This window comes from Cladophialophora immunda (genome assembly GCF_000835495.1).
Source record: "Cladophialophora immunda strain CBS 83496 unplaced genomic scaffold supercont1.5, whole genome shotgun sequence".
Taxonomy (NCBI): Eukaryota; Fungi; Ascomycota; class Eurotiomycetes; order Chaetothyriales; family Herpotrichiellaceae; genus Cladophialophora; species Cladophialophora immunda.
The window spans coordinates 439,885-462,824 of NW_015622545.1; the positions used below are offsets into that span (position 1 = coordinate 439,885).

General features: G+C 53.9%; 9 protein-coding genes across 9 annotated transcripts; 6 read left to right on the forward strand and 3 right to left on the reverse strand.

Moving 5' to 3' along the window:
* Nucleotides 1-108: 108 nt before the first annotated feature.
* PV07_08523 (uncharacterized protein) lies at nt 109-2,815 on the reverse strand (the record flags this gene model as incomplete). Its single annotated transcript, XM_016395696.1, has 3 exons — nt 1,737-2,815; nt 900-1,641; nt 109-795 (listed from the first exon to the last, which is right to left on the reverse strand). Exons 1-3 carry the CDS (start codon nt 2,033-2,035, stop codon nt 109-111), a joined length of 1,728 nt encoding a protein of 575 aa, XP_016245552.1. The 5' UTR covers nt 2,036-2,815.
* A 1,475-nt stretch (nt 2,816-4,290) lies between these two features.
* On the forward strand, nt 4,291-6,322 carry PV07_08524 (uncharacterized protein). Its single transcript, XM_016395697.1, has one exon. The coding sequence runs from the start codon at nt 4,585-4,587 to the stop codon at nt 5,944-5,946; it is 1,362 nt and encodes a 453-aa protein (XP_016245553.1). The 5' UTR covers nt 4,291-4,584; the 3' UTR covers nt 5,947-6,322.
* A 175-nt stretch (nt 6,323-6,497) lies between these two features.
* On the forward strand, nt 6,498-9,259 carry PV07_08525 (uncharacterized protein). Its single transcript, XM_016395698.1, has 3 exons — nt 6,498-7,121; nt 7,223-8,701; nt 8,768-9,259. Exons 1-3 carry the CDS (start codon nt 7,093-7,095, stop codon nt 8,883-8,885), a joined length of 1,626 nt encoding a protein of 541 aa, XP_016245554.1. The 5' UTR covers nt 6,498-7,092; the 3' UTR covers nt 8,886-9,259.
* Nucleotides 9,260-13,267, forward strand: PV07_08526 (leucine-tRNA ligase). The gene is made up of 3 exons (XM_016395699.1): nt 9,260-9,424; nt 9,477-12,001; nt 12,065-13,267. Exons 1-3 carry the CDS (start codon nt 9,362-9,364, stop codon nt 12,849-12,851), a joined length of 3,375 nt encoding a protein of 1,124 aa, XP_016245555.1. The 5' UTR covers nt 9,260-9,361; the 3' UTR covers nt 12,852-13,267.
* Nucleotides 13,115-15,033, reverse strand: PV07_08527 (uncharacterized protein). Its single transcript, XM_016395700.1, has 2 exons — nt 14,359-15,033; nt 13,115-14,246 (listed from the first exon to the last, which is right to left on the reverse strand). The coding sequence occupies exons 1-2, from the start codon at nt 14,898-14,900 to the stop codon at nt 13,385-13,387; spliced, it is 1,404 nt and encodes a 467-aa protein (XP_016245556.1). The 5' UTR covers nt 14,901-15,033; the 3' UTR covers nt 13,115-13,384.
* Nucleotides 15,034-15,149: 116 nt separating this feature from the next.
* Nucleotides 15,150-16,437, reverse strand: PV07_08528 (uncharacterized protein). The gene is made up of 2 exons (XM_016395701.1): nt 16,301-16,437; nt 15,150-16,232 (listed from the first exon to the last, which is right to left on the reverse strand). Exons 1-2 carry the CDS (start codon nt 16,418-16,420, stop codon nt 15,207-15,209), a joined length of 1,146 nt encoding a protein of 381 aa, XP_016245557.1. The 5' UTR covers nt 16,421-16,437; the 3' UTR covers nt 15,150-15,206.
* Nucleotides 16,438-16,632: 195 nt separating this feature from the next.
* On the forward strand, nt 16,633-17,411 carry PV07_08529 (uncharacterized protein). Its single transcript, XM_016395702.1, has one exon. The coding sequence runs from the start codon at nt 16,774-16,776 to the stop codon at nt 17,281-17,283; it is 510 nt and encodes a 169-aa protein (XP_016245558.1). The 5' UTR covers nt 16,633-16,773; the 3' UTR covers nt 17,284-17,411.
* Nucleotides 17,412-17,503: 92 nt separating this feature from the next.
* On the forward strand, nt 17,504-18,694 carry PV07_08530 (uncharacterized protein). The gene is made up of 3 exons (XM_016395703.1): nt 17,504-17,715; nt 17,775-17,847; nt 17,914-18,694. Exons 1-3 carry the CDS (start codon nt 17,686-17,688, stop codon nt 18,555-18,557), a joined length of 747 nt encoding a protein of 248 aa, XP_016245559.1. The 5' UTR covers nt 17,504-17,685; the 3' UTR covers nt 18,558-18,694.
* A 772-nt stretch (nt 18,695-19,466) lies between these two features.
* Nucleotides 19,467-22,657, forward strand: PV07_08531 (uncharacterized protein). The gene is made up of 5 exons (XM_016395704.1): nt 19,467-20,279; nt 20,330-20,479; nt 20,535-20,870; nt 20,922-20,941; nt 21,051-22,657. Exons 1-5 carry the CDS (start codon nt 20,265-20,267, stop codon nt 22,201-22,203), a joined length of 1,674 nt encoding a protein of 557 aa, XP_016245560.1. The 5' UTR covers nt 19,467-20,264; the 3' UTR covers nt 22,204-22,657.
* Nucleotides 22,658-22,940: the final 283 nt, after the last annotated feature.

The following is a 22,940-nucleotide window of genomic DNA, read 5'->3' on the forward strand; positions in this document are numbered from 1 at the left end:
CTTTTTCTCGGGTCCGTACCACTTACTTCAACATGTTAGATATTCTCCGCCCTGCACCTCGCGACTTAGCTTTGGATTTCTCCTCCCCCCCCCCCCCCCAACAAAAATCTATCGCTCAGCAAACTTGCTCTTGGATCTCAGCACCGCCCCGTATTTCCAGAGAAATGCCATGCCCAGGACGCCCGCGGCGCTCACCCCGGCGAGCACGCTGACGCCCTTGTCCACGCCCCAGCTGACAAAGACTGCTCGGCTGCCCATGACCACGCCGGCGGCCATGGATCCTCGGGACATGTCGTACGTGGCGGACAGCGAGGCAAAGTATTTCCGGTAGGACAGCGAGATGTAGATGATTGTGCACTGGAAGACGACGTAGCTGCCGCCCGAGAAGAGCGCGATGCCGATGGTCGGGACGATCCAGTGGAACGCCGGGTGCGCGGCGCCGTTGGCGTCGTGCGTGGTCGCGGTCGCGGTCCAGGCGAAGAGGAACAGGCCGGCCGGGCAGAGCACGCTGAATGGAATGGAGGGGATCAGCCACCGCTCCTGCGGGATCGCGGCGTTGATGTGCAGTCTTTGCGGACCGGTGGCGAGAGTCTGCGGCTGGCTGGCGTCGTTGGCCGCCGCGGCCGCCGCGGCCACTTGCTTCACGTCTGCACGAGCCCGTGGAGTGAAGTACAGTTGGAGGTAAACGGCGTAGATGATGGCGCAGATGCCACCGCCGATAATGGCGGAGAGGAATATCAGCCCAATGGCACCCGCGGAAAAGCCGTACCTGTCATGGTAGACCAGAGGGAAGGCCTGTATGAGGTTTTAGAGTCAGTTGAGAGGTATTCCTCATATTGAAAACGAAGTTTGTTTCGAGGAAGGGTCGTCAACATGACACCACGGAGATGCAGACATACCTCAAAATACGAGTAGTAAGTGGCGTACACGATGCCGCCGTACACAGTGACAAAGGCAATCGCTGGATCCTTCATTGCAATCTCCGTCGGCTTGATGAGCGCGTCCATGAACACTTTTGCAACGCGCAGTCTTTTGATTTCTGATGGCGCCCGATACTTTGGATCACCGGTGAATTTCCTCATGCGCTTTGCTCGTTGAAGGAGGATGTAATCTGCGCTCGTCTCCGGCAGCAAAATGACCAGCGGGAACAGGCCACCTGCCATGATGGCCACCTCCCAGTATGGCCATCTGAAGTCTTTGACGACGGCGTAGCCCGACAAAAGTGGCCCGACTGCAGGACCAGCGTACATCGCACCGAGCCAAATCATGTAGCCGTATGGTGACTCGAACTCATCAAAGAGATCGTCGTAGGACGCAGCGCCGGTAGCAAGGATCGGGGAGCCGAAGTAACCCTGGAGGAAGCGTAGGACGCAGATCGTGGCAAAGTTGAGGTCTTGCACTTGTGTAAGGGCTATGGAGAGGGCGAGAAAGGGGAAGAAGGAGGCCCAGTATGGGATGTTGCGGCCAATCCATGGTATTTCTGACAAGGGAGCAAACAGCAAAGGGCCTAAGGCGTAGCCGAGAACGTATAGAGCGAGGATCAAGGAGACGGAGGTCTCACTGAGACCGTGCTGAGGTGCGATGTAAGGGTAGGATGGTGTCGTGATAGACGAGGTGCAATACACAACAAACGTGTAGAGACTATTACAATTGCGGCGTTAGTAAACAAGACGTTATTGAAGGGACGGAAGAGTGCATTTGCCAAGTTGAAATCCAGAAGAGTGCATTCCACATACAAAATGATGAAGCTCGCCCAAAGTTTCTTCGTCCTCGAGAAGTTTCGCGGGTTCTCAGGATCTGTTGGACTGTACCAGTCGACTACGACAAGATCCTCAACGTTCGTGCCTTTTTTTGCAAGGACTTCAGGGTCGGCTTCGACATTGACTGGAACTTCAGTAACTGTATCCACCGGCTGCGATCGCCTGTTTCTCAAGATTTCGAGTCCGTTTCCGTCTTCTGTATACTGCAGAAGACGGCCTTGTGAAACTAATCGAATGAATTGGCCCAAAGGGGTGTCCCTCAAAACTCTAGCCATCTGGATGAGGACCTGATGGGATTTGCCGAAATGGGAAGAACTTGTCTGGCAGTGAGAAGGTTTCTCGGTGCGAGTGATAATGCCAACGAAGTTCCAATCTCTTATAGCCTATTGAGAGGCTGAAGTAGTGCCAGAGGCAATATCAGACCGTTTTCCAGAATAGTTCGGCCGTATTGCCCTGCAGTGGAAATAGAGCTAGAAATAAGCACGATAGATTGCATTACTTACTCAGGGGGCTTGGTCAGCGAGCGCCGTCGTCGCAGGGACGGCACTGGTGTTGTGACCTTGAACAAGCCTTTTGCCAATCGTGTCTATGTTGTTGCTCCAACAGAGCACTGATTGGCGCTGGACGACAAATTCCCCGTCGTCCTCGACTTGGCGCAGCATGGTAGACGCTTGCCACTAAAAGGTACGTCTTTCTGCAGCATGGTAGTGGAGGAGATCGAAGCTCTTTGGGAATAGGCACTCGTTATAGATCGATTTGATAAGCAGGCATGGAGACTTGGGCGGTTCAGACTGGCTAGCGCATTGAAAAAGTCGCTGTCTCTTGCCACTGCGCCGTGGAGATATAGTGTATGACAGCTCAGACCGTCCATCGGTGAGGATACTCTCCGAGCTCGACAAGTCACCGCGATGCAACCTCAGTTGAGTGCTGTCCTTGGTCGCGCCACATTAATTCGACGCTTCACGAGAACGGGCCATACTGGGACGCTAGGCTAAGCAAGATCGATATTTTCGCGCCAAGCTATCTCGGTTGCGGACGAGAAATGAGGACTTGCCAGAGTAGGGGGATAGTAGGTGCTGGGCGAGCCTACGAACATGGCGTCCGTATGATTGACGGAGCCGAATTCTGGCGCAGAGAAAGAGGAGCTCGTCCTCAGCGTCGGCAATGGAGTTCGCCCGAAGTTGGGACAGAGAACGCAGAGGTGCGCAGAGAGGTGACCCGACTCTGGGCGGCGTCTGGTGAGAATCTCGTAAACGTTCAACCTTCATTAGCCTGTAGCGTGGCGAGTGAGCAGCTAACGACGATAGCGAAAATATTGCGTCCACGGAGTGTTGAGGTCGTCGACATGACTTACAAGTTCCATCTTGCGGAAAATCGCCCAACTAAGCATTGAGTGCGAGCAAGATGTGCGACCTGGGCGTCACGCGGCAGACCGTTGTGTGAAGAACATCATATCAGAGTTGCTCCGACCCAGATGAACACGAGGCTGGTCTAACCCTAATTGGTTAGGGGTTGGATTACATAACCACATCTGCTTCGCGCGAGTCGAACAATACGGCCGTTGAAGCGGCCGAGAAGGTATGATCATGTTAAAGGAGATAAAAACTACTTGGAGTCTCTGTGTTCTGGTGACGGGTGAGTCCGATCGGGGCGAAGATCTATCCGTTTGACTGGTCCCTATCTGTGGATTATGGGATATACCGGCATCTTGGGTATGGCGGTCAACGCAAGGCTTGCTCAAGGCTGACACCCAGTTCAGTGCAACTGATCATAGCCACTTTACCAGCAGACCACGCAATCCGGAGTTGACGTCGTCCTTGACTGGTGTCCTATCATTCTGCACGTGCGAGATCAATGTCAAAAGCCGAATTGATGTCTTCTTCCCGAGCCTCGACCGTCACTGAAGGAGCACCCTCTTCGCCACTGTGGCTCTTCAGGTTCCAAATTAGTCCAGTACTCAAGCACTCCGCGGGGAAGCTCAAATGGATTGACGGAGTACTTTGTAGGGACGGAGCAGAAAGCTCGAGACATTCGCTAAGCTTAAGCTCCGGGCGATTGGTTCCCGTGGTTGAAGGTGCATGCCAATGCTGAGATAGTCTTCCGAAGTGGCGACAGCGATAACTGAACTGCAAGATTGTTACATTGAGACTAGTTTGTTGATCTAGACCGGGCTGTTATGGTCGGTAGGGAAATGCAGTAAGAATGGGGAAATGTAATGGGAGAGGGTTGTCAGCTCGGTGACTGATGTTTGAAGAAGTGAATGGAGAGATGTGGCAAGGTCAAGGTACCTACGAGTAAGGTACATGCATGGGGAGCATCAGTTAGGCAGGGCGCCATGAGGAGGGCGAAAATTTGTCATTAATAGGTACTGGCGGTACCTGGACGTATCGGTCCGCCACCCCTGGAAGGGCCCCAAGCCCACCGGCTTGCTAGCCCAAACAAGCCAAGCCCCCGATGGCATTAGTTAAACTACTTGGTAGGCGCTGATGAGCGTGCGGCCTCCCTGACATACCGGGTACATGTGCGTCAACGAGGGGCCAATCGTGGCGGATCGAGGCTCTTAGTCATTGTCTTGGTACCTGCAACCATTGCCTCTGCCATTGCCACATGCCGCCATAACCCAACACTCAACCTCGCAGGATCCGCTGTTTTATCCATCAGCGTTCTCTGGGGAACACTTGCCATCGTGAAGGATACCAGATCAAGTCGCTAGAATTGTCACCTGGGCCCCGACCGACTCTCCTGAATATACTGGAGATCGCCCGCACAAGTACCTCCTCCACCTCGCCGAAAGAGCGCATCGTCGGGTCAATCTCCAGCCAAGATGCCCCTAACTGTCCTCACCGATGCAGATGTCAGGGAACTGCTGTATACCCTGACCAAGGAGGATATCGACGAGCTCCAAGCCAACCTCGCCGAGGCCCTTCATTCATACTCCACAGGCGATACCAATTCGCCCTGTTGCGCATCTTTCCAGCCACAACGTACTATCATCAAGAAGAATGGCGTCACCACCCTGTTCATGCCAGCATCCACGGGGAACTCTGTAGGGATGAAGATCGTGTCGCTTCAGCAACCTGAGATATCCCTCCACAGCAAGTCTTCGGTCTCGTCGGGCAATTCTGAAAGTCATTCTGGAACCCCTACAGGCAGCATGTCCTCCTCTGCCTCAGTCAAGTCTGCGACGAATGAATTCGGCTCCATGACCCTGACTCCGTCATCCACCATGTCATCCGGAAGAGACTCAATCGATGGCTCTTCTTTCCAACCCCCTGCGTCGGTTGCTAGCTCTCGCAGTACCACACCGAAGGGATCTGTCACCCTCCTCGACTCCGCTGGAAACCCCATGGGTATCGTTAATGCCGAAGAACTCACGGCTTTCAGAACAGCGCTGGCTTCCACTTTGATGCTGAAGAAGCGAGAGAATGTCCACACTGTGACCGTCTTTGGTGCAGGAAAGCAGGCATACTGGCACATCAGACTGGCACTGATACTAAAGGGCGACCAAATCCGACATGTCAACATCATCAACCGCAGCTTCGAGAGGTCCATTAAATTGATGAAAGCATTCCAAATCACACAAGACTTCAACGACCAATGGCGCAAAGACATTAAGTTCTCAGCCATGAGCCCGGAGTTTGGTGAATATGGCCGACTACTGAAGGAGGAAGTTCGGAAAGCGGATGTTATTTTCTGTTGCACGCCGTCCGTCGATCCCCTATTTCCAGCCGAGTTCCTGACGTCGCGCGAAGGACGAAGGAAAGGCAGATATATCGTGGCCATTGGCTCCTACGCACCACACATGTGTGAGATTCATCCCGACATCTTGAAAGTTGCAGTTGAACCCGCTCACGGCGGGCATCATCATCACCGACATGCTAGGCAAGGGGGAGTGATTGTTGTCGACAGCCTGGAATCATGTCTAAAAGAGGCCGGCGAGATTGTCAAGGCGAAGTTGAAACCTGAACATCTGGTTGAGATCGGCGAACTCATGATGATCAAGAAGGCTGCGACGAGAGAGATTGAGCTTGGAGGACCAGGCGAGCAAGGGCTCCTTGACTGGCTGACCAAGGGCAATGTCATCTACAAGAGCGTTGGCATGGGACTTCTGGATCTCGTGGTTGCTAGCGATCTCATTCGAATGGGCAAGGAGAAAGACGTTGGCGTGACCATTGAGGATTTCTGAGTTGCCATGGAGAAGACTCTGCGTTGGCGGGAAGGTAGGCATGCGGCCCCCCCTCTGTATTTTTTCTGTTGGGCTGTTTGCCACAATGGTGTATTCCTGTTGGGTGGAACCTTGATTTTCTTCTCCTTTTTCCTGCAGATTTCAACTCGAGGAATGCCAGAATGGCACCCGAGGTGTCACCCCAGTGGTGGTATGCAAGCACTTACATGGGCAGCGTGAATAGATATACCTGAGTAGCTAGAGCTAATGTGACATGATATTCCCTTGACAGCTGCAGATGAACACACGTGTTGGATGAAGATAACAGCATCGATGCCATCTTGCTGTCAGCCAGAAGCATATGTCTTCGACCACTCCATGCCTATGTTGTCGTCTGGCCAGCCTCGTGGGTTCGCCAAATGCTGCCTTGTCAGACTGCGCCATTTATCGACATCTGCCCGCGGAGGTTTGGGGAAGTTCGCTTGCTAGAAAACTGTCGGCACCACCCTCAAGCCTCTTTGCTGACCCTTGTCGATCTGCCCCGCCTGCTCCGAGGTGCTCGTCACCCCTCGCCGCTTGCCCCTCCGTCTGCCCTCGCTGCCTCTTATCACTGGCAAGGTGTCAGCCCAGTCCAACCAAGCTAACGACAACCGATTCGAGGGTGGGGGAGCCACAGTGGGCATTGTTCCTGAACGACACAAACAGCCATCCCAACGTCATCCTTTCCCTTTGGCGGCAATGGGCCCGTGTCCACGTCGGAGAAAATAGTTGCTGGGTTAAACTCAGTAGGCTTTCAATAGGCGACAAGAAGAAGGTGAAAACACACCATAGTGGCAAGGTTCGTGGAAGGATTTCAATCTCTCATGGCCGGCTAGTGCCAGCTACTCAATGTACAACTGAGTTCGGACCTGTCGTGCAACTCAGGTGAGTTGTGTTGAAAATCCTCCCTCCTCGTTTGTCGCTTCCTCGGGGAGGTGGCTCGCTAGCTCGGCCAGTGGTCGAATCCCCGACAATCGTTGAGATCGGCAAAACAGACGTGGACAAATCCACAGAGGTGGTTTCGACTGCCACAGAGGTCTCGCATCAGTTGTTACTATTCTTCATCCTCACCGATCCTACGGTTTACGTTGCGCCGTCGCTATCATGCCCTGAAGAGTGAATGTCATCATGGTCCAGCACGTTTATCTGCCCAATGGGTGAGTAGCCCCTCACAGACAATGCTTGGTCGGTTTCGAGAAGGGGCTTCCAACATCGATGGCCTCCAACATGCTTGATGTAAGCTAACAGAACCTGGCAGGCAGATATACATAGTCACCCCGGTCTTCGGTGGCTTCACATTCAAATCGACCAACCTCGATTTGCATCACTCTGCAATGCCTCCAGGATGGACGGTGATCCTTCAGACAGAAGACGAGGTGGAAGACGAAGAGCGCAGAGGCAGCAGAGTGACAGTCATTGCAGGCGGGAATACAGAAGAAGCAGGGCACAAACATACTATTGCGCATCGATTTACCAAGCCCACCATTCAAAGCGACTCCCTCTTCATCTCCTCCATTTCCATGCCCTCGAGTTCGGACTTCAAAAACACCGCCTCGCCGACCCGACATATTGCAATGATGCTCTGGGCCACTTTGTGCTGGTATTTTCACAAGGAGCCTCCGAATCCCCACGCCCTGACCGAGGCATCTGCATTAACCCCAGAGGCAGGGCGACCGAAGCTTGATTGGCGCATCAAGATCAAAAGAGAGGGTATTTTCAAAGGGAAGAACACATTACAGAAACTTGAGCGGATGGGTTTAATAGCTAGCGAGGACTCTTGCGTCGGGACTGATACAAATACTCGATTACCCAGCGGTTGGGCGGAGACCTTTGTGAGCAGGAAATCATTCTGGCAAATTGATGCAAGAATCTTCCTCTACACAATGGCGCCTCAATCGCATTCGCCCTTCCCCCAAGCTTCGCCCTATCCTTCTCGTCCGTCTTCTCCCGACCGGACGGTTCCTGAACGTGGCTCACCTCGACCTGCCGACTATGTGACCAATGCGGCAATATCGGACACCTTCAGTTCAGGATTCTGGTCGCCTGGAGGGCCCTTCAACTCTGGGAGTCATCTGCCGACGTTCTACCCTCCTCCGCCAACTCAGTTCACCTTTACCAACCACATTCGCCATCCGATACGCCCCAAGCCACCTCGGCAGGGAGAGTCATTCTACACCCGCTATATTCCAAGTCTGGGTCAGTGGCTTTCATTCCGGATTCCAACAATGTCTCCCAAGCCATGTCCTCCGCCTCACTTTGTGCCCGCGTCATCTTCGATGCCCGCAGTGCTGCCGAGCCACACCGCGGCCATATCCATTGCGACATTGCCCACAATGGACAACTTCTTGGACCGGCCGTCTGACCTGGACTTGCTCCACAAGTGGATGAATAACCCCCGGGTCAATTCGGCGTGGGGTGCTGCCGGTCCGCTGAACACGCAACACAAGTTCTTGATTGATGGCCTCCAAAGCCGACACTCGTTCCCTGTTTATGGATGCTGGGACGGCAAACCCTTTGGCTACTTTGAAATATATTGGGTGAAGGAGGACAGGTTGGGCCGACTACTCGGTGGAGAAGTTGGTAATTACACGCGCGGATTGCATGTGCTAATTGGAGAGGACGAATTCCGAGGCCCGCATCGAGTCAAGGTCTGGTTGTCTGCGCTGGTGCACTATTGTTTCCTCGCGGATTCCCGAACCGAGACGGTGATGTTGGAGCCGAGGATCGACAACACAAAGTAAGTCATTCAATTGCCCGAAGATCTTCAAAGTGATTCGGCGACTAACTGGAAATGCGAATGTAGGTTCATCGACTACCTGAAAGACGCGGGGTTTTACAAGCAAGGCGAGGTTACCTTCCCGCATAAACAGTCGGCCGTCATGAAAATCGACCGGGAATCCTGGGAAGCGCCCGAGCTCTAGGAGAGCATTAGGTGCCGCAACCTACCTGCCCGCGTCGAGGAAAAGATGTATGGTGGGAATGGATCTGATATCCGTACTCGGAGGATCCGCTGTTTGAGAGCTACGATCAGCGCACACTTTGGCATTACTTGTAGTCAATTTGACACGGTATTGGTGTTTCAGAAGCCATCGACGATGAATCCGGTTACGGAACATCCAGCAACGCCACAAAGCAGCCCAAAACAGTGCAAGCAATTGTATATAGAACCCCAGAAGGCACCCGAATGTTCGGGCGGTTACCGCCTTGTCTCATGATAGCGGCAAGGCTGTGTACACGTGATCAGCCTTACAACTCCGCAAAAGGCGGCGAGGCTGTCCAAGAAATAAACCATTCGCCGCCGGTTTTTAACAATTTCTACCCAACACTGCAGAGCGACTTTAGCCCTCATTGATACGTCGGAGGGTTCGAACGTGCATCGCTCCTCGATTCCGCCATCATGGCGACCCAAATACCTGTCGACCCGACTCTTACCTCGGCCAACACTCTCAAGCTTGAAAATGTGAGTCAACTACACGCGAGCAGGAAGGATTTGAACTAACCAAGGGCTTTAGACACACAATCGGGACGTGTTGATTGCGATCGAGAAGAAATACCAAAAAGAATGGCAGAACAGCAAGATTTTCGAATCGGATGCGCCTACAACCACTGAGATCCCCTTTGACTCAGTCCCCGCCGCAGAGATTCGAGAAAAATATCCCAAGTACTTTGGCACCTTTGCCTACCCGTACATGAATGGCTCTCTGCATGCTGGGCACAGCTTTACAGTCAGCAAAGTCGAGTTCACCGCTGGCTTCAACCGCTTGACCGGAAAGCGGGTGTTGTTTCCATTGGGGTTCCATTGTACGGGCATGCCGATCAAAGCATGCGCAGACAAACTTGTCGAAGATGTTAAGAAGTTTGGACAGAATTTCGAGAACTATCATGAAGAGGAGGACGAAGCACCGCCAGACACCAACGGAGCCCCCGTCGCACCCACACAGGGAGTCAACATGAAGGACGACCTCACAAAGTTCAAGAGCAAGAAGGGCAAACAGGCCGCAAAGACGGTCAAGGCCAACTACCAATTTCAGACAATGCTGGCTATGGGAATACCGAAGGAGGAAATTCACAAGTTCTCAGACGCCAATTATTGGCTCGAATACTTTCCGCCGATATGTCAACAAGATCTCATCGACTTCGGAGCAAGGATAGATTGGCGGAGGAAGTTTGTCACAACCGACGCAAATCCGTACTACGATGCTTTCGTGCGATGGCAGATGAATCGCTTGCACGAGCTCAACAAGATTCTGTACGGCAAGAGATACACGATCTACAGTCCCAAGGACGGCCAACCATGTATGGACCATGACCGGACCAAAGGTGAAGGTGTAGGTCCGACGGAGTACACAGCACTGAAGTTGAAAGTCAAGGAGTGGTCACCGGATGCGGCGAAGGCGATCGAATCGAAAATTCCCCAGGACGCGAGTGTCTACTTTGTGCCTGCGACACTAAGGCCGGAGACGATGTACGGTCAAGTATGCTGTTTCGTGGGACCGAAGATCAACTACGGTATTTTCAAGGTATCAGAAAAGGAGTATTACGTGGTCACCAAGAGAGCGGCTTGGAATATGGCCTTTCAGGGCACTTTCTTTGACCAGGAGCATTTCCCCCGTAGTCAGAACGAGTTGCAGCCTGTTGTGGAATTGCCTGGGTCCGCCTTCGTGGGTACACTGGTCAATGCGCCTCTTTCGGTGCACAAAGAAGGTGTTCGAATATTACCTATGGAGACCGTATCTGCAACAAAAGGCACGGGCGTTGTCACTTCAGTTCCGTCTGACAGTCCCGACGACTTTGCCACAGTCCGAGAATTGGCGAAGAAAGCCGAGTTTTATGGCATCCAGAAGGAATGGGCTGAACTGGAGATCATCCCCATTATTGACACTCCAGCTTATGGCAACCTTGCGGCGAAGTACCTGGTCGAGACCAAGAAGATCCAATCACCCAAGGACACCACTCTGTTGGCCGAAGCGAAGGATCTGGCGTACAAGGAAGGCTTCTACAACGGCACCATGTTGGTCGGAGAATTCAAGGGGGAGAAGGTTACCGACGCCAAAGAAAAAGTGCGAAGTTCCTTGATCGCGTCTGGCGAGGCATTCCCTTTTGCCGATCCTTCAGCTGAAGTCATCAGTCGCAGTGGGGATGAATGCGTGGTCGCATACGTCCCACAGTGGTTCCTGAATTACGGCGAGAACGACAAAGAGTGGCAGCAAACGGTCTTGGACTATGTCAAGGACAAGAATGGCCTCGAAACTTACACTCATGAAACCGAAAACCAGTTCGTCGCAAACCTCGAATGGTTGAACCAATGGGCATGCGCAAGGACGTATGGGCTGGGTTCCAAACTGCCTTGGGATCCCTCCTTCTTGGTGGAAAGTCTGAGCGACAGCACCATTTACATGTCATACTACACGATCGCCCATTTCTTGCACGGAGACAAATTCGGCAAGACGCCTGGATTATTGGACATCAAGGCAGAGCAAATGACGGATGATGTCTGGGATTACGTCTTTACGCGGACAAACGACGTCAAGAAAGTCGCGGAATCGACAAAGATATCGGTCGCGGACCTACAAACCATGCGACGATCCTTCGAATATTGGTATCCTCTCGACTTGAGATCGTCTGGAAAGGACTTGATCCCCAACCATCTCACATTTTTCCTTTACATACATCTCGCGCTTTTCCCTCGCGAATATTGGCCGAGATCTGTCCGCTCGAACGGCCATCTCCTGCTCAACGGCGAGAAAATGAGCAAATCCACCGGCAACTTTTTGACCTTGAGCCAAGCAGTGAAGAAGTTCGGGGCCGACGCCACGCGAATAGCACTTGCTGATGCGGGTGACGGTATGGAGGACGCGAATTTCGAGGAAAAGGGCGCCAACGCCGCGATCATGCGGATGTACACTCTCAAGGAGTGGATCGAAGACACATTGAAAGATGAGGGGCTCCGCAAGACGCAAGGAGAGGTCCTTTGGGACAAACTTTTCGAGGATGAAATGAATCTATTGGTGCACGAAGCATACAAGCACTACGCCGAGTAAGTTCCTCATGCTGTTTTGCATTTGCCACGATGGTTGGACCGAAGCTGATTGTGACTTAGCACAAACTACAAACTCGCCCTCAAAGCCGCGCTCTACGACTTCCAGTCCGCGCGGGACTTCTACCGCGAAGCCTGCGTATCCAGCGGCATCCCTCTCTCGCGGCCCCTCGTCCTCTGCTACGTCGAATTGCAATGCCTCTTGATCTGCACCATCGCGCCTCACTGGGCCGAGTACATTTGGCTCGAAGTGCTGCACAAAGACCAATCCATCCAACTCGCCCGCTGGCCGACCGGCGTCCCTGAAGCGGACCCCTCCCTGACCGCCGCGAGAGAGTACGTGAGGACGACGTCCAGCAACATCACGAGCGCCGAGGCACAGGCGGCCAAGAAAATGGCAAAGGGCAAGGCCGTGGCCTTCGACCCGCGCAAGCCGAAGCAGCTCACCGTCTTCGTGGCCTCGCGCTTTCCCGAGTGGCAGGACAAATACGTCGACCTGGTCCGGACGATGCTCGAGAAGGCCAGCCTGGACGACGACAAGGCGCTGAACGCGTCGGTCGCCAAAATGGGCAAGGGCCCCGAGATGAAGAAGGCTATGCCCTTCGTGCAGGCGCTCAAGCGGCGGCTCGTGGTCAACCACGAGAGCCCCGCGGCCGTGTTCGAGCGCAAGCTGCCCTTTGACGAGGTCCACGTCCTCACCGAGATGCGGAAGGGCCTGATGAAGAACACCGGCTGCAAGGACGTCAAGGTCGTCAGCGTCGCCGACCACAACAGGCAGAGCCTCCCCTCCATGGCCGAGGCGGCCGTCCCGGGCCAGCCGAGCTTCTTGTTCGAGAACGTCGACGCATGAGCGGCCCGTCCTTTGCGCGCTGTGTACCCCTTCTGATTTCCCTTTGATCTGTCTCAGGGGAATAAATCAGTTGAGCCGCAGAAGGGTAGGGTGGTGCGATGACAATGGATGATTCATGTGCGTGTCGGGGAATGCCCATGAACTTTTCAACGAGCAATGTGTATGTATGAATGTGGTCGAGGTGCTCGAATCGAGAAATGCCAGGGACGAGACATGATGGGAAGGAAAAGACAAGATCCAAAAAAGAATGAGCCAGACACCTTCGCAGAAGGACTAGAAGGTTGAAACATGTGGAGAGGGCATCTCATATGCATCGAGATGGACATATGTGTAAGCCTGGGTACTCGCTCTGGTTAGATAGAAATCCAATAGAGCGCCCAAAGATGACCAAACCATTGAACGGCATTACATTCCGCAACAACCATTGAACTCCCTCGAGCCCGTTTTCCATGTATGTATCCGCCAGCCCCATGATTCGGGCATGCCACGCCATGCTTGCTCTTTATTCATTCCCACGAAATCCCAGCATCGTTCTATCCCAGTCTCAAAGCAAAACCGCCTCCCTTTTCCTCCCCCTCTGCGTCCCACCCTTTGAAGATCCATTCGACCTCCTTCTCGTCCAGCCTCGGCGCATCGCCCCTGACGGGTGCTTGCGGTGTCTCCTTTTTCCGTCTCTTCTCCTGGCCCGCCTTGCTTGGGAAAGTGGGGAACAACTCCTTCGACTTGGGCCGCGGGTCTTCCCTGAAGTAAGGGTGGTTAAGGATCTCTGCGGCTCGGGGTCGAGAAGCCGGATTCAGCGAGAGGAGGGAGGAGAGGAGCCGCAGGCCTGCACTGGTGAGGTATGGGAATTTGGAGGCCGTGAGGGACGAGCGCGTCGCGCTTTTGGGGGAGGACAGGAGAGGGTGCAGTGCTCGGGTGTTGGGGAGGGAGCGGAAACCCGGCCATGCTTCCCGCGTGGGAGTCCCGAGGAGGCTGAACATCTTGGAGAGCTGGTCGAGTTCGTTGTGGCCCTGGAACAAGGGTTCCTTGGTGAGCAGTTCGGCGAAGATGCAGCCCAGACTCCAGATGTCGACTTCAAAGTCATACTCTTCCGCTCCCAGCAGCAGCTCGGGCGCGCGGTACCACAGCGTCACCACCAGCTGGGTCAGTTTCGGGGGAGGATTCGACGTGTATCGCGCCATGCCGAAGTCGGCCAGCTTGACCTCACCGCGGTTGTTGAGGAGGAGGTTCGAGGTCTTGAGGTCGCGATGCAAGATCCAGTTTCTGTGGAGGTACTCGACGCCTGAGACGATCTGGAGCATGAGCGTCTTGGTCTCCGAGGGCAGGAACGGCTCGGCCATCTCGTCGAGGAGGGTCTTGAGGTCGTGTTCGAGGAACTCCATCACGAGGCAGACACTGTTAACGGGCCGCGGAATGACCCGTGGCCATATGGGTTAACATCGTCTGGCTATCCGTGCCTTTTCAGGGAGAGAACAAAAGCGTTCAGTGACGGGGAGGCCAGACTTACTCTTTCAAACTGTCGCCCACGACCACCTCGAGCAATTTGACCACGTTCGCGTCCCGACACGCCATCAGCGTCTGTATCTCGCGCAGTCCCGTCACGGGGAAGCCGTCGTTGGTATGGTCCATCTTCAATCTCTTGAGGGCAACGATCTCGCCCGAAGTCTTCCTCCGTGCTCGCGCGACGACGCCGTAGGAGCCTTCTTCGATCTTGTTCAGCATCTCGAATTGGTCGACGTGGCCGCAGGGACCGAATTGTCGGCTGGGGAATCGTAGCAGGTGTGCGCCTTCCTCCTCGCCTTCCACCTGGGGCTGTACTGCCGGCGCCGCTCCGTTCTCTTCCTCGTCGAAAGAAGACGTGCGCGGGCGTTTGGTAGGTCGCTCATTGTCGTCCGCCGCGGAGGGGAATGGCGTGGTTGACGGAACTGCGTTGCGCGCTTTCTCCTCCTTGAGTCTTTTTCTTTCTGCTTTCTCCCTCTTCCGCTCTGCCTGCGCGGCGGCCGCGTCGTTGTCGTCACCTGTAGCCCATTTCGATGGTTTGGGGGCCATGTTGGGAGGTCGGTGCTCAATGGCTCTAGACTCGCCAGGGAAATAGGAAGGGTTGTGAATTGGTGAGCTTATGGGAGCAACCCGCGATCAAAGTAGACGTTGGCGAGCAGGTGCTTTTGAGACCGGCACGCTGTGGACCTTTTTTGGAGCCGCCAAAGCAAGCCGATCATTGCAAAAATGGCGATATTTCAACGTGTCAGACGACAGAAATATTAGCGGCTAGAACTTGCTCGCATACATATCAATGTTCCCACAAGTAATGGCCCTCTACCTCTGTGATAGGATCTCAGGTAGAGTGTATGCGTGTCATTGCTCTATTCTATCGATGGCGGCCGTCAAGTACATTCCTATCTGTTCCCAGCGACGTCTCAACACGTCTTTTTGCGAAGGCAGCCCTACTTTGAGGCGAGCGATTTGCTCGAGGCTGCTGTCCACCATCTCCAAATATGCCTTCAATGGTTGCCGGAGCAGTTCGTGCACGGAGCTTTGATACTCGTCGTCGTCGTCGGCACCATGCGTGACACATCCGTTCCATTTTTCAAGAGGCATGCATAGCAACCGGAGTGCGACTCGGGTGCGATAGCAAGCCACCCCGTCGTCCTGCATCGATGGCGCCTCCAGCACGTAGTTGCCCAGGTAGCCCGCCTCTTCTAGCATGCCTTTCTGCTTCTCTGAGAAAAGAGGCAAGACGACTGCGTCCAATGACACCTCGTCCCACTTGTTCTCCTCGAGGATGAAGCCATACTCGACCAACAAGAAGTCGTTCGGGTGGCTGCCGTAGGAGATGTACAGCTCCTCGCCCTTCTCGATGGTGTGGTCCACCTTGAATTCATACCCTGTTGCCGAATAGGCGACCTTGCACCCGGCGTCGGAGTGGTTGAAGTAGTCTCCAAAGGGAACCAGCGCCAGGCACTCCTCGGCTTCGGGGGTGTCTTCGGGTTCCATGTCGGGAGGCGTGTAATAGAAGGTCCGTGTGCTCACGAGAAGCCAAGAGTAGTGGTAGGCATCGTAGGAGAGCTGTGGGAAGGCGGCAGAAACGGCATTCCAGTCCCGGGAGACCTTGCCCTGCTGCTTTCTCAGAAGCGCCAGCGCCGGGGGTGGCAGGAGGTCTTGGAGCTCGGGCGGCCAGAAGAGCGGCATCGACTTGTGCAACTCCTCCATGGACGGCAGAGTCGTTCTCCAGAGGGCATAAATGTCGGATGTGTCCATGGCCATTTCCGTGGCGAGGTAGCCGTTGACACTACATCCTTGGACGGCATTCAGGATGGTCGCTGGCACTGTCTCTCCCGTCCGAATCACAGACATGGGAATGTCCAATATCACTTCTCCAGCCTTTTTTTTTTGGGTGTCCGTCAGGATAGGCGCAAAAAAAAGAGGCGAACGGAACTGTTTCGACCTACCTTAAGCCTCCTTTTGGCGACAATACCCAATCCCTTGCCGGGAAATTTGTGCGCCGCAACGCCGTTGACCTTGATGCCGTTGGAGACTGCCCATTTTGTAAGGCTGTCGCAAGTCTCCATCTCCCTCTCTCACTGCGTGGAGATGGATGGTTTGGACAACGGGTGTCTATTTGTGGTGATCTACGGGGGACGTCCCAAGATGCAGGAAGCGCCCATCTTCGCTGCCCAATCAGATGCCTACGATCCTGGCAAGTCTCAAGGGATGAGCATCGAGAAACAGCTGGATCGGAGACGTCAATAAACCTAATCGAAGACTACTCGACCATCTCTCTAGCTTCCCAAGATATATTTGACGATTTCCAACTGAGCTTTCAAAGTACCAAAGTCACTGAATGTGTATGCCCCCCAGAGGTCATTCAGATATCAACTCGTTTGCGCCCATCAGATTGGCATAGTGTCACCAGTCCGAAGTAATGACGTCGAACAATGCCGCCGCCACGATTGCTTCCCTCCGAACCTCAGCTCTTCCAGCGCTCACCGGATTGATGGGTACCATGGGCATCGCAACTGGGCTGTACAGCTTGAGGGCTCCTGTCAACGCCGAGACACTGTTTGGCATCCTCGTCCCGGCTCCGGTCACTGCATCCAAAGAACTTTCAACCTGGCAAAAAGCGCAGACCTACACCCGGGGCCTCAGGAACTTGGCTGGTGGACTGTCTATCGTCGGGATTACTGTGTTTTGGCGCTTCTCCTCGTTGTGCCAGTCGTCGCCAGTGGCCGCGCTGACAGCCAAGAGATGCCTGGGGATCATCTTCTTGACGGGTAGCATTATCGGGGGAGGAGATGGTCTTGTCATCCGCCAGTTCGCTCAAGCGGAGGGCACCTCAGAGGAAGCAAGCGAGGTTGGCAAGCAGGCGGGTATGGGACATCTGGTCATGGCGCTGCCGATTCTGGCTCTCGGGCTCACTTGTTTCTTCATATGAGCGGCCTCTAGGCGCGCAGGCTCACACATCTGGGGGTCAAGGTCGAACTCATTGACCGCTGTATTAGTATATTTCACGAGACATCTCCCCCTCACCAGACAAAAAGGATCATGAACCATACTGTCCTGTGTTGTACCATCTTTTTGGCAGATTGGAACCCGGCATGGCTTTGGTTCCGAAGTCGGTCACACGTCACTCTGTGGGCGTGTGGCGGATCGATGCGGGGGCCTATCGCGGTATTCATACCTTTGGCGACTCCAATATTTGATCAATTACCAAGCATCCATGCATCTTCCCAGCTCATCACCTACTGGACATTGAACCGCATTGCTTGGAGCCCCTTCGAGAAACAAATCGCTTGTCTGATCTTTGAGCCTTTCTGAATCCTCGGCCGAGTTCAAAATGGGAAGCGTGGAAATCCAGCCATTTCAGGTCAGGCTCAACAACCGTCTCCTGCCGATCTTCGCCATGTAAAGCTGACCAGAGCACAGACAACTTTTGCTGTGCCGCTGCACTGCGATTCCTGTGTGCAGGATGTGACAGGTGCATTGGAGAAAGTACAAGGTACCTGGACGAAACCGTCATTCCAGGGCTCGCGATGCCAGAACTGACATGCCGGCTCGTTTCCAGGCATCACCAAGATCGAAGCCAATCTTAAAGACCAGCTTTTTTACATTGAAGGAACGGCTCCTCCCTCATCAATCGTATCAGCCATCGAATCTACGGGACGAGATGCCATCTTACGGGGCAGTGGGAGATCCAACTCTGCCGGAGTGTGCATTCTGGAAACTCATGCAAGAGCCGTGTCAGATCCTGTCCGTGGACTTGCACGAATGGTCCAAGTCTCGGACAATCGGACCCTGGTCGACCTGACGTTACGTGGGGTGTCACCAGGAACATATCATGCCACGATAAGGGCCACAGGTGATATCTCACATGGGGCAGCCTCGACGGGTGCCATCTGGGAAGCCGTCAAGGAACTAGCGGGCTTCAGACAGCCTCGCGGAATGTTTGGCACGGTGGAGGTAGACAAGGATGGACGAGGCAGCGCGTTCCTGGATCGACCGGTGTCAATCTGGGAGATTATCGGTCGCAGCATGGTGGTGTCGAAACAACAACCAGAGGGAGCGTTTCAGACCGAAGATCCAGATACCCTAGTCGGGGTCATTGCTCGCAGTGCCGGAGTGTGGGACAATGACAAGACCGTGTGCAGCTGTTCGGGGAAGACGGTATGGGAGGAGCGAAAAGAGCAGGTTGAAAAGGGGATGCTATGATCTGTCAGTTGTACGGAGTACGAGGTACTTGAGCCTGCATCGACGATAAGCATGGCACAATAGAAAGGGAAAAAAATTCAAAGGGAAAAAAAATCCACAATAACACTCTGCAATGCAATGCATCTTGTAAGGAGTAGCCCCAATTGGATTTTCACCCAGTTCTGATTCGCGGTCCGAGTTTGTTCTGGTTTTGGAATCGCCCTTTGGCTGCACGATGATGCAGTGCTGGCGCATCCCCCTGCAGGGAGCACTGGAAATGGACAACCCGATTGCTTGGATTTGAGGGTTTGGGAAAAGCTTTTGGTCTGCTGTGTCAACGGTGGTTGGTCGCCAGATGTGATTCTGAAACGGACACGCAGATGCGGACCTGGGTCCACCAGGCGAGGTTGGACACTGTTGAAACAAGACAGAATAGCGAGCCATGTGGGCGTGAGACGGTCCATGAGAGGGAGCAAACAACGGAGGGCAGAGAGGGCAGAGAGGGCAGGAAGAGGGCTCGCTCAGGTGATGGACTCAGGCCACTTGATAGAGGAGGACATATTCCATCACATTTTCGACGAGTGAGAATCGAGGGTGCAGGATAGACACATTGGACCGCGGCTGGCGAATAAGGGAGGAGGTGTGGTAGATGGTCAGGTTACCTAGTCGTAGTAGAAGTGTCAACTGTGACCACGATGATAAGGTGTCGATGATGCTGGACGCGGTCCCCTGGAATGGAAGTTTGAGGTGAGTCTGTACAGTATCATCTGCACGTGTGCCTGTGCCTGTGCCTGTGCCTGTCCCTGGAGCCTCTCACGTACAGTTCTGCCTGCATCAGGTGCGAGGTACCTAGAGGTGATCTGACCCGAACCCCCTAAAGAGTGCCTGGCGAGTGCCTGGAGTGGTAGTTCTCCTGTCCTTCCCCCCTCTATCCCTCCAGCCACCGCCCGTCCCTATTCGTGCCTATCCCATCCCGATGCCCATCCCCTTGCTTCCATGGCTTCCACTCTCGCCTTCTCGGTGCTTTCACCCTTGTTCTCGCTTGAAGGGTTGGACTCCCCACTTTCCCTGTTCCCCTTCTCTCGAGTCTCAACCATCATTCAAGAAGTCCGAGTCTTGCTGTCACAGCAACTCCTTCATCCAAGTCTCTTCTCCCTTTTTGTCTCCAACCCAGCAGCAACTGGCATTGCTGTCTTCGTTTCTCCCAAGCTGTGCTTTTGTTCTACATCCAGCTACGCTCTTTATTTCCCGATTTATCTTCTTCGCTTCCCAGACTATTGCAATCTATCGGGCGCATTCCGTCGCTAATCTACTCATTCACCACACTGTCAAGTTGACAGCCTCTTTCATTGGCACTCAGCCAGTGACGGCATTGGCGCCGAGCAAATCCCACTGCTCCCACCCACCGAGCCACCCACCCCGGGCGCTTAACCCCTGGCCCTCAAGCACCCATTTTCAGGACCTGGCGGCAGGGCCGGCCCTCGCAGCCTCGGAGCACCGTGCAATCGACCGCCACACCACCAGCCTGTGGTAGCCATCGGTTCCCACCACCCTAGCAGAATCTGTGACCGCCCGCACCCACCATTTCAATAACGTCTCAGGCACCGCCGCTCCTGTCGCAGATCTCGCTCCCTCTGTAAACATATTGCCCTGCATCAATCTGCCTGCACCTTGCTGTCACCACCTTGTTGACGCCAATTCTAACTTCGACGACCCCGGCCCGGCGCCATGTCGCTCAAGCAGGTACGTGAATCCCCCCTTGGTTGCATGGTCCAGTCCTGACGGGTCTGCAGGAAATAGAGACTTGGGTCGAGGCGCTTGGGCACTATGACAATCAAGAATTCGAGGAAGCGTTGAGGATCTTCGACGCGATTGCCGATACCTCCAAGATCCTGTTCAACTGCGGTGTCATCCACGCGACCATTGGCGAGCATGAAAGAGCGGTACGTTCAATGTGGACAGAGGAGCAAGGCCAAACCAAGCTGATATCGAGACTAGGTGGAATGTTATCAACGCGCAATCAAACTCGACCAGTACCTCGCCGTGGCCTATTTCCAACAGGGTGTCTCGAATTTTCTGGTCGGGGATTTCGAAGAAGCATTGGCGAATTTCAATGACACCCTCCTCTATTTGAGAGGCAATACATACATCGACTATGAGCAGTTGGGCTTGAAGTTCAAGCTTTACTCCTGCGAGGTTCTCTTCAACCGTGGCCTGTGCTACATGTACCTCCAGCAAGAGAAGGCCGGGCTTCAAGATTTCAGCTTCGCTCAGAAGGAGAAGATGACTCCTGACCACGACGTGATTGACGATGCTATAAAGGATATGGCACAGGTAAGCATTGGAACTTCCACGTAAAGGAGATGTGTCACTGACGTGGTTCAGGGCTATGTGGTTTTCAGCATGTGAGTCTCAGTCACTTTCCAACGACCAGCGTCTTGGAGGAACCATGCCCCCCTCTAAGGTTTCATGATTGCAACTGAGATCGATGGACTAACTTTTGGCGTTTGATAGACCGGTTGGGTGTGTGTACAGACCAAACGAAGCCAAAGTCAAGAATCTCAAAGCAAAAGACTACCTGGGTAAGGCCCGGTTGATAGCCACGTCGAACAGTGAGAACACCGGTACCGGATTTCAGGGCGTGGAAAGAAAACAAGCGGTGGCTGCCGAGATGTCAGCCAAAGACGACCGTCCTCCGGAAAACATCAGCTACGCAGCAACAAACCTCGTGCAGCGCAATTTGTCCAGTAGAATCGTCCGAGATCAGAGCGCTCCTCCTGTCATGAGTCGAAATGTGTTCCCGCCAACTCCGCCACCGGAGAACGAGAAGCCCAGGCTAAGCGGCGGCGGTTCGTCAACGTTGCCTCTTCGGACCACTTCTATGCGTCAACCTCGGAATATGTACGCCAGACCGGACATGGAAGCACCCCGACCGGGTATGATGAATCGAGCAGCAACGTTCGACGCCAACGCCAACCAACCACCGAGCATGGGCAGGATGATGCCTCCCCAACGCGAGAACTCGTGGCCAGAGGAGCCTTCCATGATGGAGCGACCACAGATGGAAAGGTCGCGCTATGGCACCCAAAGGACTGCCTCCGAACCTCGAGGTCCTTCGTCTCGACGACAGATGCTCGACCGCTCGGCCTCGCAAAGGGCTCCGGCACCGCTGTTCCGGGAGACTACCCCATCTCGATACGATGATCCCACCGACACGGTGGACGATGTCTATCGCATGTACTCCAGCCCCCGCAGGCGCCAGCGACGCCAAGACCAGGAATTATACCTAAACGAAGAAGACGAATATATAGACGAAGAAGAAATGAGTGCTGAAGACATGAGCGGTTTCGAACCTGTGCGGCGCGCGGCGTCCCGATCTGGGCGCGGCAGCAAGCGGCCCGAAATGCGCAAGATCCGTGTCAAATGCCACTTTAACGACGATACGAGATATCTAATGATTGGCGCTGTGATAGATTTTGGCGACCTTGAGAGCAAGATACGTGAGAAATTTGGGATCAAGGATCAATTGAAGATCAAGATGCAAGACGATGGTGATATGATCACCATGGGTGACCAGGACGATCTGGAGATGTTGTTGTCAAGTGTGCGCAATCAAGCCCGGAAAGAGAGGAACGAGATGGGCAAGATGGAGGTTTGGATCTCGTGACCTTTGAAAGAGTTGTGATATACAAGGCTGGCTGAGATACAAGATGGGGCTCGACACGATGAAACCCTGCACCACCACCACCAGACATATGAAATCCTACACCTGTTATTACAGCGTCGGAGTTGGACAAAGATCATCTCCCTCGCGGAATTGGGAATCACTTTGGATCGGGCGCCGTATGGAACGGGACATACTTGTTTTCAGGGGGAATGTACTTACAAGTGCTATGAATGTGGCTCCTTCACTTCCCGACTCTATTTCCACACAGACATTTACATATACCTAGGTATCCCATATATATCTCACGAATAACGTCTGTGTTGCACACCAATCCATAATCGAGCTTGAGCTTCTTGACTCTTGGTTCTCGGTCATTCATGCCTCGACCCCTAGGCCATGGCAGATGTCCCTTTGAGAACCATCTTGCAGCGTGCTTGCCCTGATGTGATGGACGGATGGAGCGGATTGCGAACAGCAACAGCAATGGCAATAAATCATTACGATAGAAGAAGCTTTCTTAACACCCCTTGAATTCCGCTGCTACATGCTACAAACTCCACCGCACAACACAATCCAATCCCACCCATCCACGGGTCCAGTCCCTCTGGTCCAAACGTCCTTGTGGGGATGGCGAGGTAACAGCTTGAATAGACCGTAAAGTAGCTGGTAGATAGGGGAGTGAAGGAGAGAGGTGTCCAAGTTCGACCTTTGCTTTTGTCTTTGTCCTTGTCTTGCTG

Excerpts from the sequence above, each read along its gene's own strand:
- PV07_08524 (XM_016395697.1), top strand. The coding sequence starts at position 4,585 with ATGCCCCTAACTGTCCTCACCGATGCAGATGTCAGGGAACTGCTGTAT.
- PV07_08525 (XM_016395698.1), top strand. The coding sequence starts at position 7,093 with ATGGTCCAGCACGTTTATCTGCCCAATGG. Across the intron at positions 7,122-7,222 it reads CACGTTTATCTGCCCAATGG|GCAGATATACATAGTCACCC; the intron begins GTGAGTAGCCCC and ends AGAACCTGGCAG. Across the intron at positions 8,702-8,767 it reads CCGAGGATCGACAACACAAA|GTTCATCGACTACCTGAAAG; the intron begins GTAAGTCATTCA and ends ATGCGAATGTAG.
- PV07_08526 (XM_016395699.1), top strand. The coding sequence starts at position 9,362 with ATGGCGACCCAAATACCTGTCGACCCGACTCTTACCTCGGCCAACACT. Across the intron at positions 9,425-9,476 it reads ACACTCTCAAGCTTGAAAAT|ACACACAATCGGGACGTGTT; the intron begins GTGAGTCAACTA and ends CAAGGGCTTTAG. Across the intron at positions 12,002-12,064 it reads GCATACAAGCACTACGCCGA|CACAAACTACAAACTCGCCC; the intron begins GTAAGTTCCTCA and ends ATTGTGACTTAG.
- PV07_08527 (XM_016395700.1), bottom strand. The coding sequence starts at position 14,900 with ATGGCCCCCAAACCATCGAAATGGGCTACAGGTGACGACAACGACGCG. Across the intron at positions 14,247-14,358 it reads GTGGGCGACAGTTTGAAAGA|TGTCTGCCTCGTGATGGAGT; the intron begins GTAAGTCTGGCC and ends GCCCGTTAACAG.
- PV07_08528 (XM_016395701.1), bottom strand. The coding sequence starts at position 16,420 with ATGGAGACTTGCGACAGCCTTACAAAATGGGCAGTCTCCAACGGCATC. Across the intron at positions 16,233-16,300 it reads TCGCCAAAAGGAGGCTTAAG|GCTGGAGAAGTGATATTGGA; the intron begins GTAGGTCGAAAC and ends CAAAAAAAAAAG.
- PV07_08529 (XM_016395702.1), top strand. The coding sequence starts at position 16,774 with ATGACGTCGAACAATGCCGCCGCCACGATTGCTTCCCTCCGAACCTCA.
- PV07_08530 (XM_016395703.1), top strand. The coding sequence starts at position 17,686 with ATGGGAAGCGTGGAAATCCAGCCATTTCAG. Across the intron at positions 17,716-17,774 it reads TGGAAATCCAGCCATTTCAG|ACAACTTTTGCTGTGCCGCT; the intron begins GTCAGGCTCAAC and ends ACCAGAGCACAG. Across the intron at positions 17,848-17,913 it reads TGCATTGGAGAAAGTACAAG|GCATCACCAAGATCGAAGCC; the intron begins GTACCTGGACGA and ends GCTCGTTTCCAG.
- PV07_08531 (XM_016395704.1), top strand. Across the intron at positions 20,871-20,921 it reads CTATAAAGGATATGGCACAG|GGCTATGTGGTTTTCAGCAT; the intron begins GTAAGCATTGGA and ends GACGTGGTTCAG. Across the intron at positions 20,942-21,050 it reads GGCTATGTGGTTTTCAGCAT|ACCGGTTGGGTGTGTGTACA; the intron begins GTGAGTCTCAGT and ends GGCGTTTGATAG.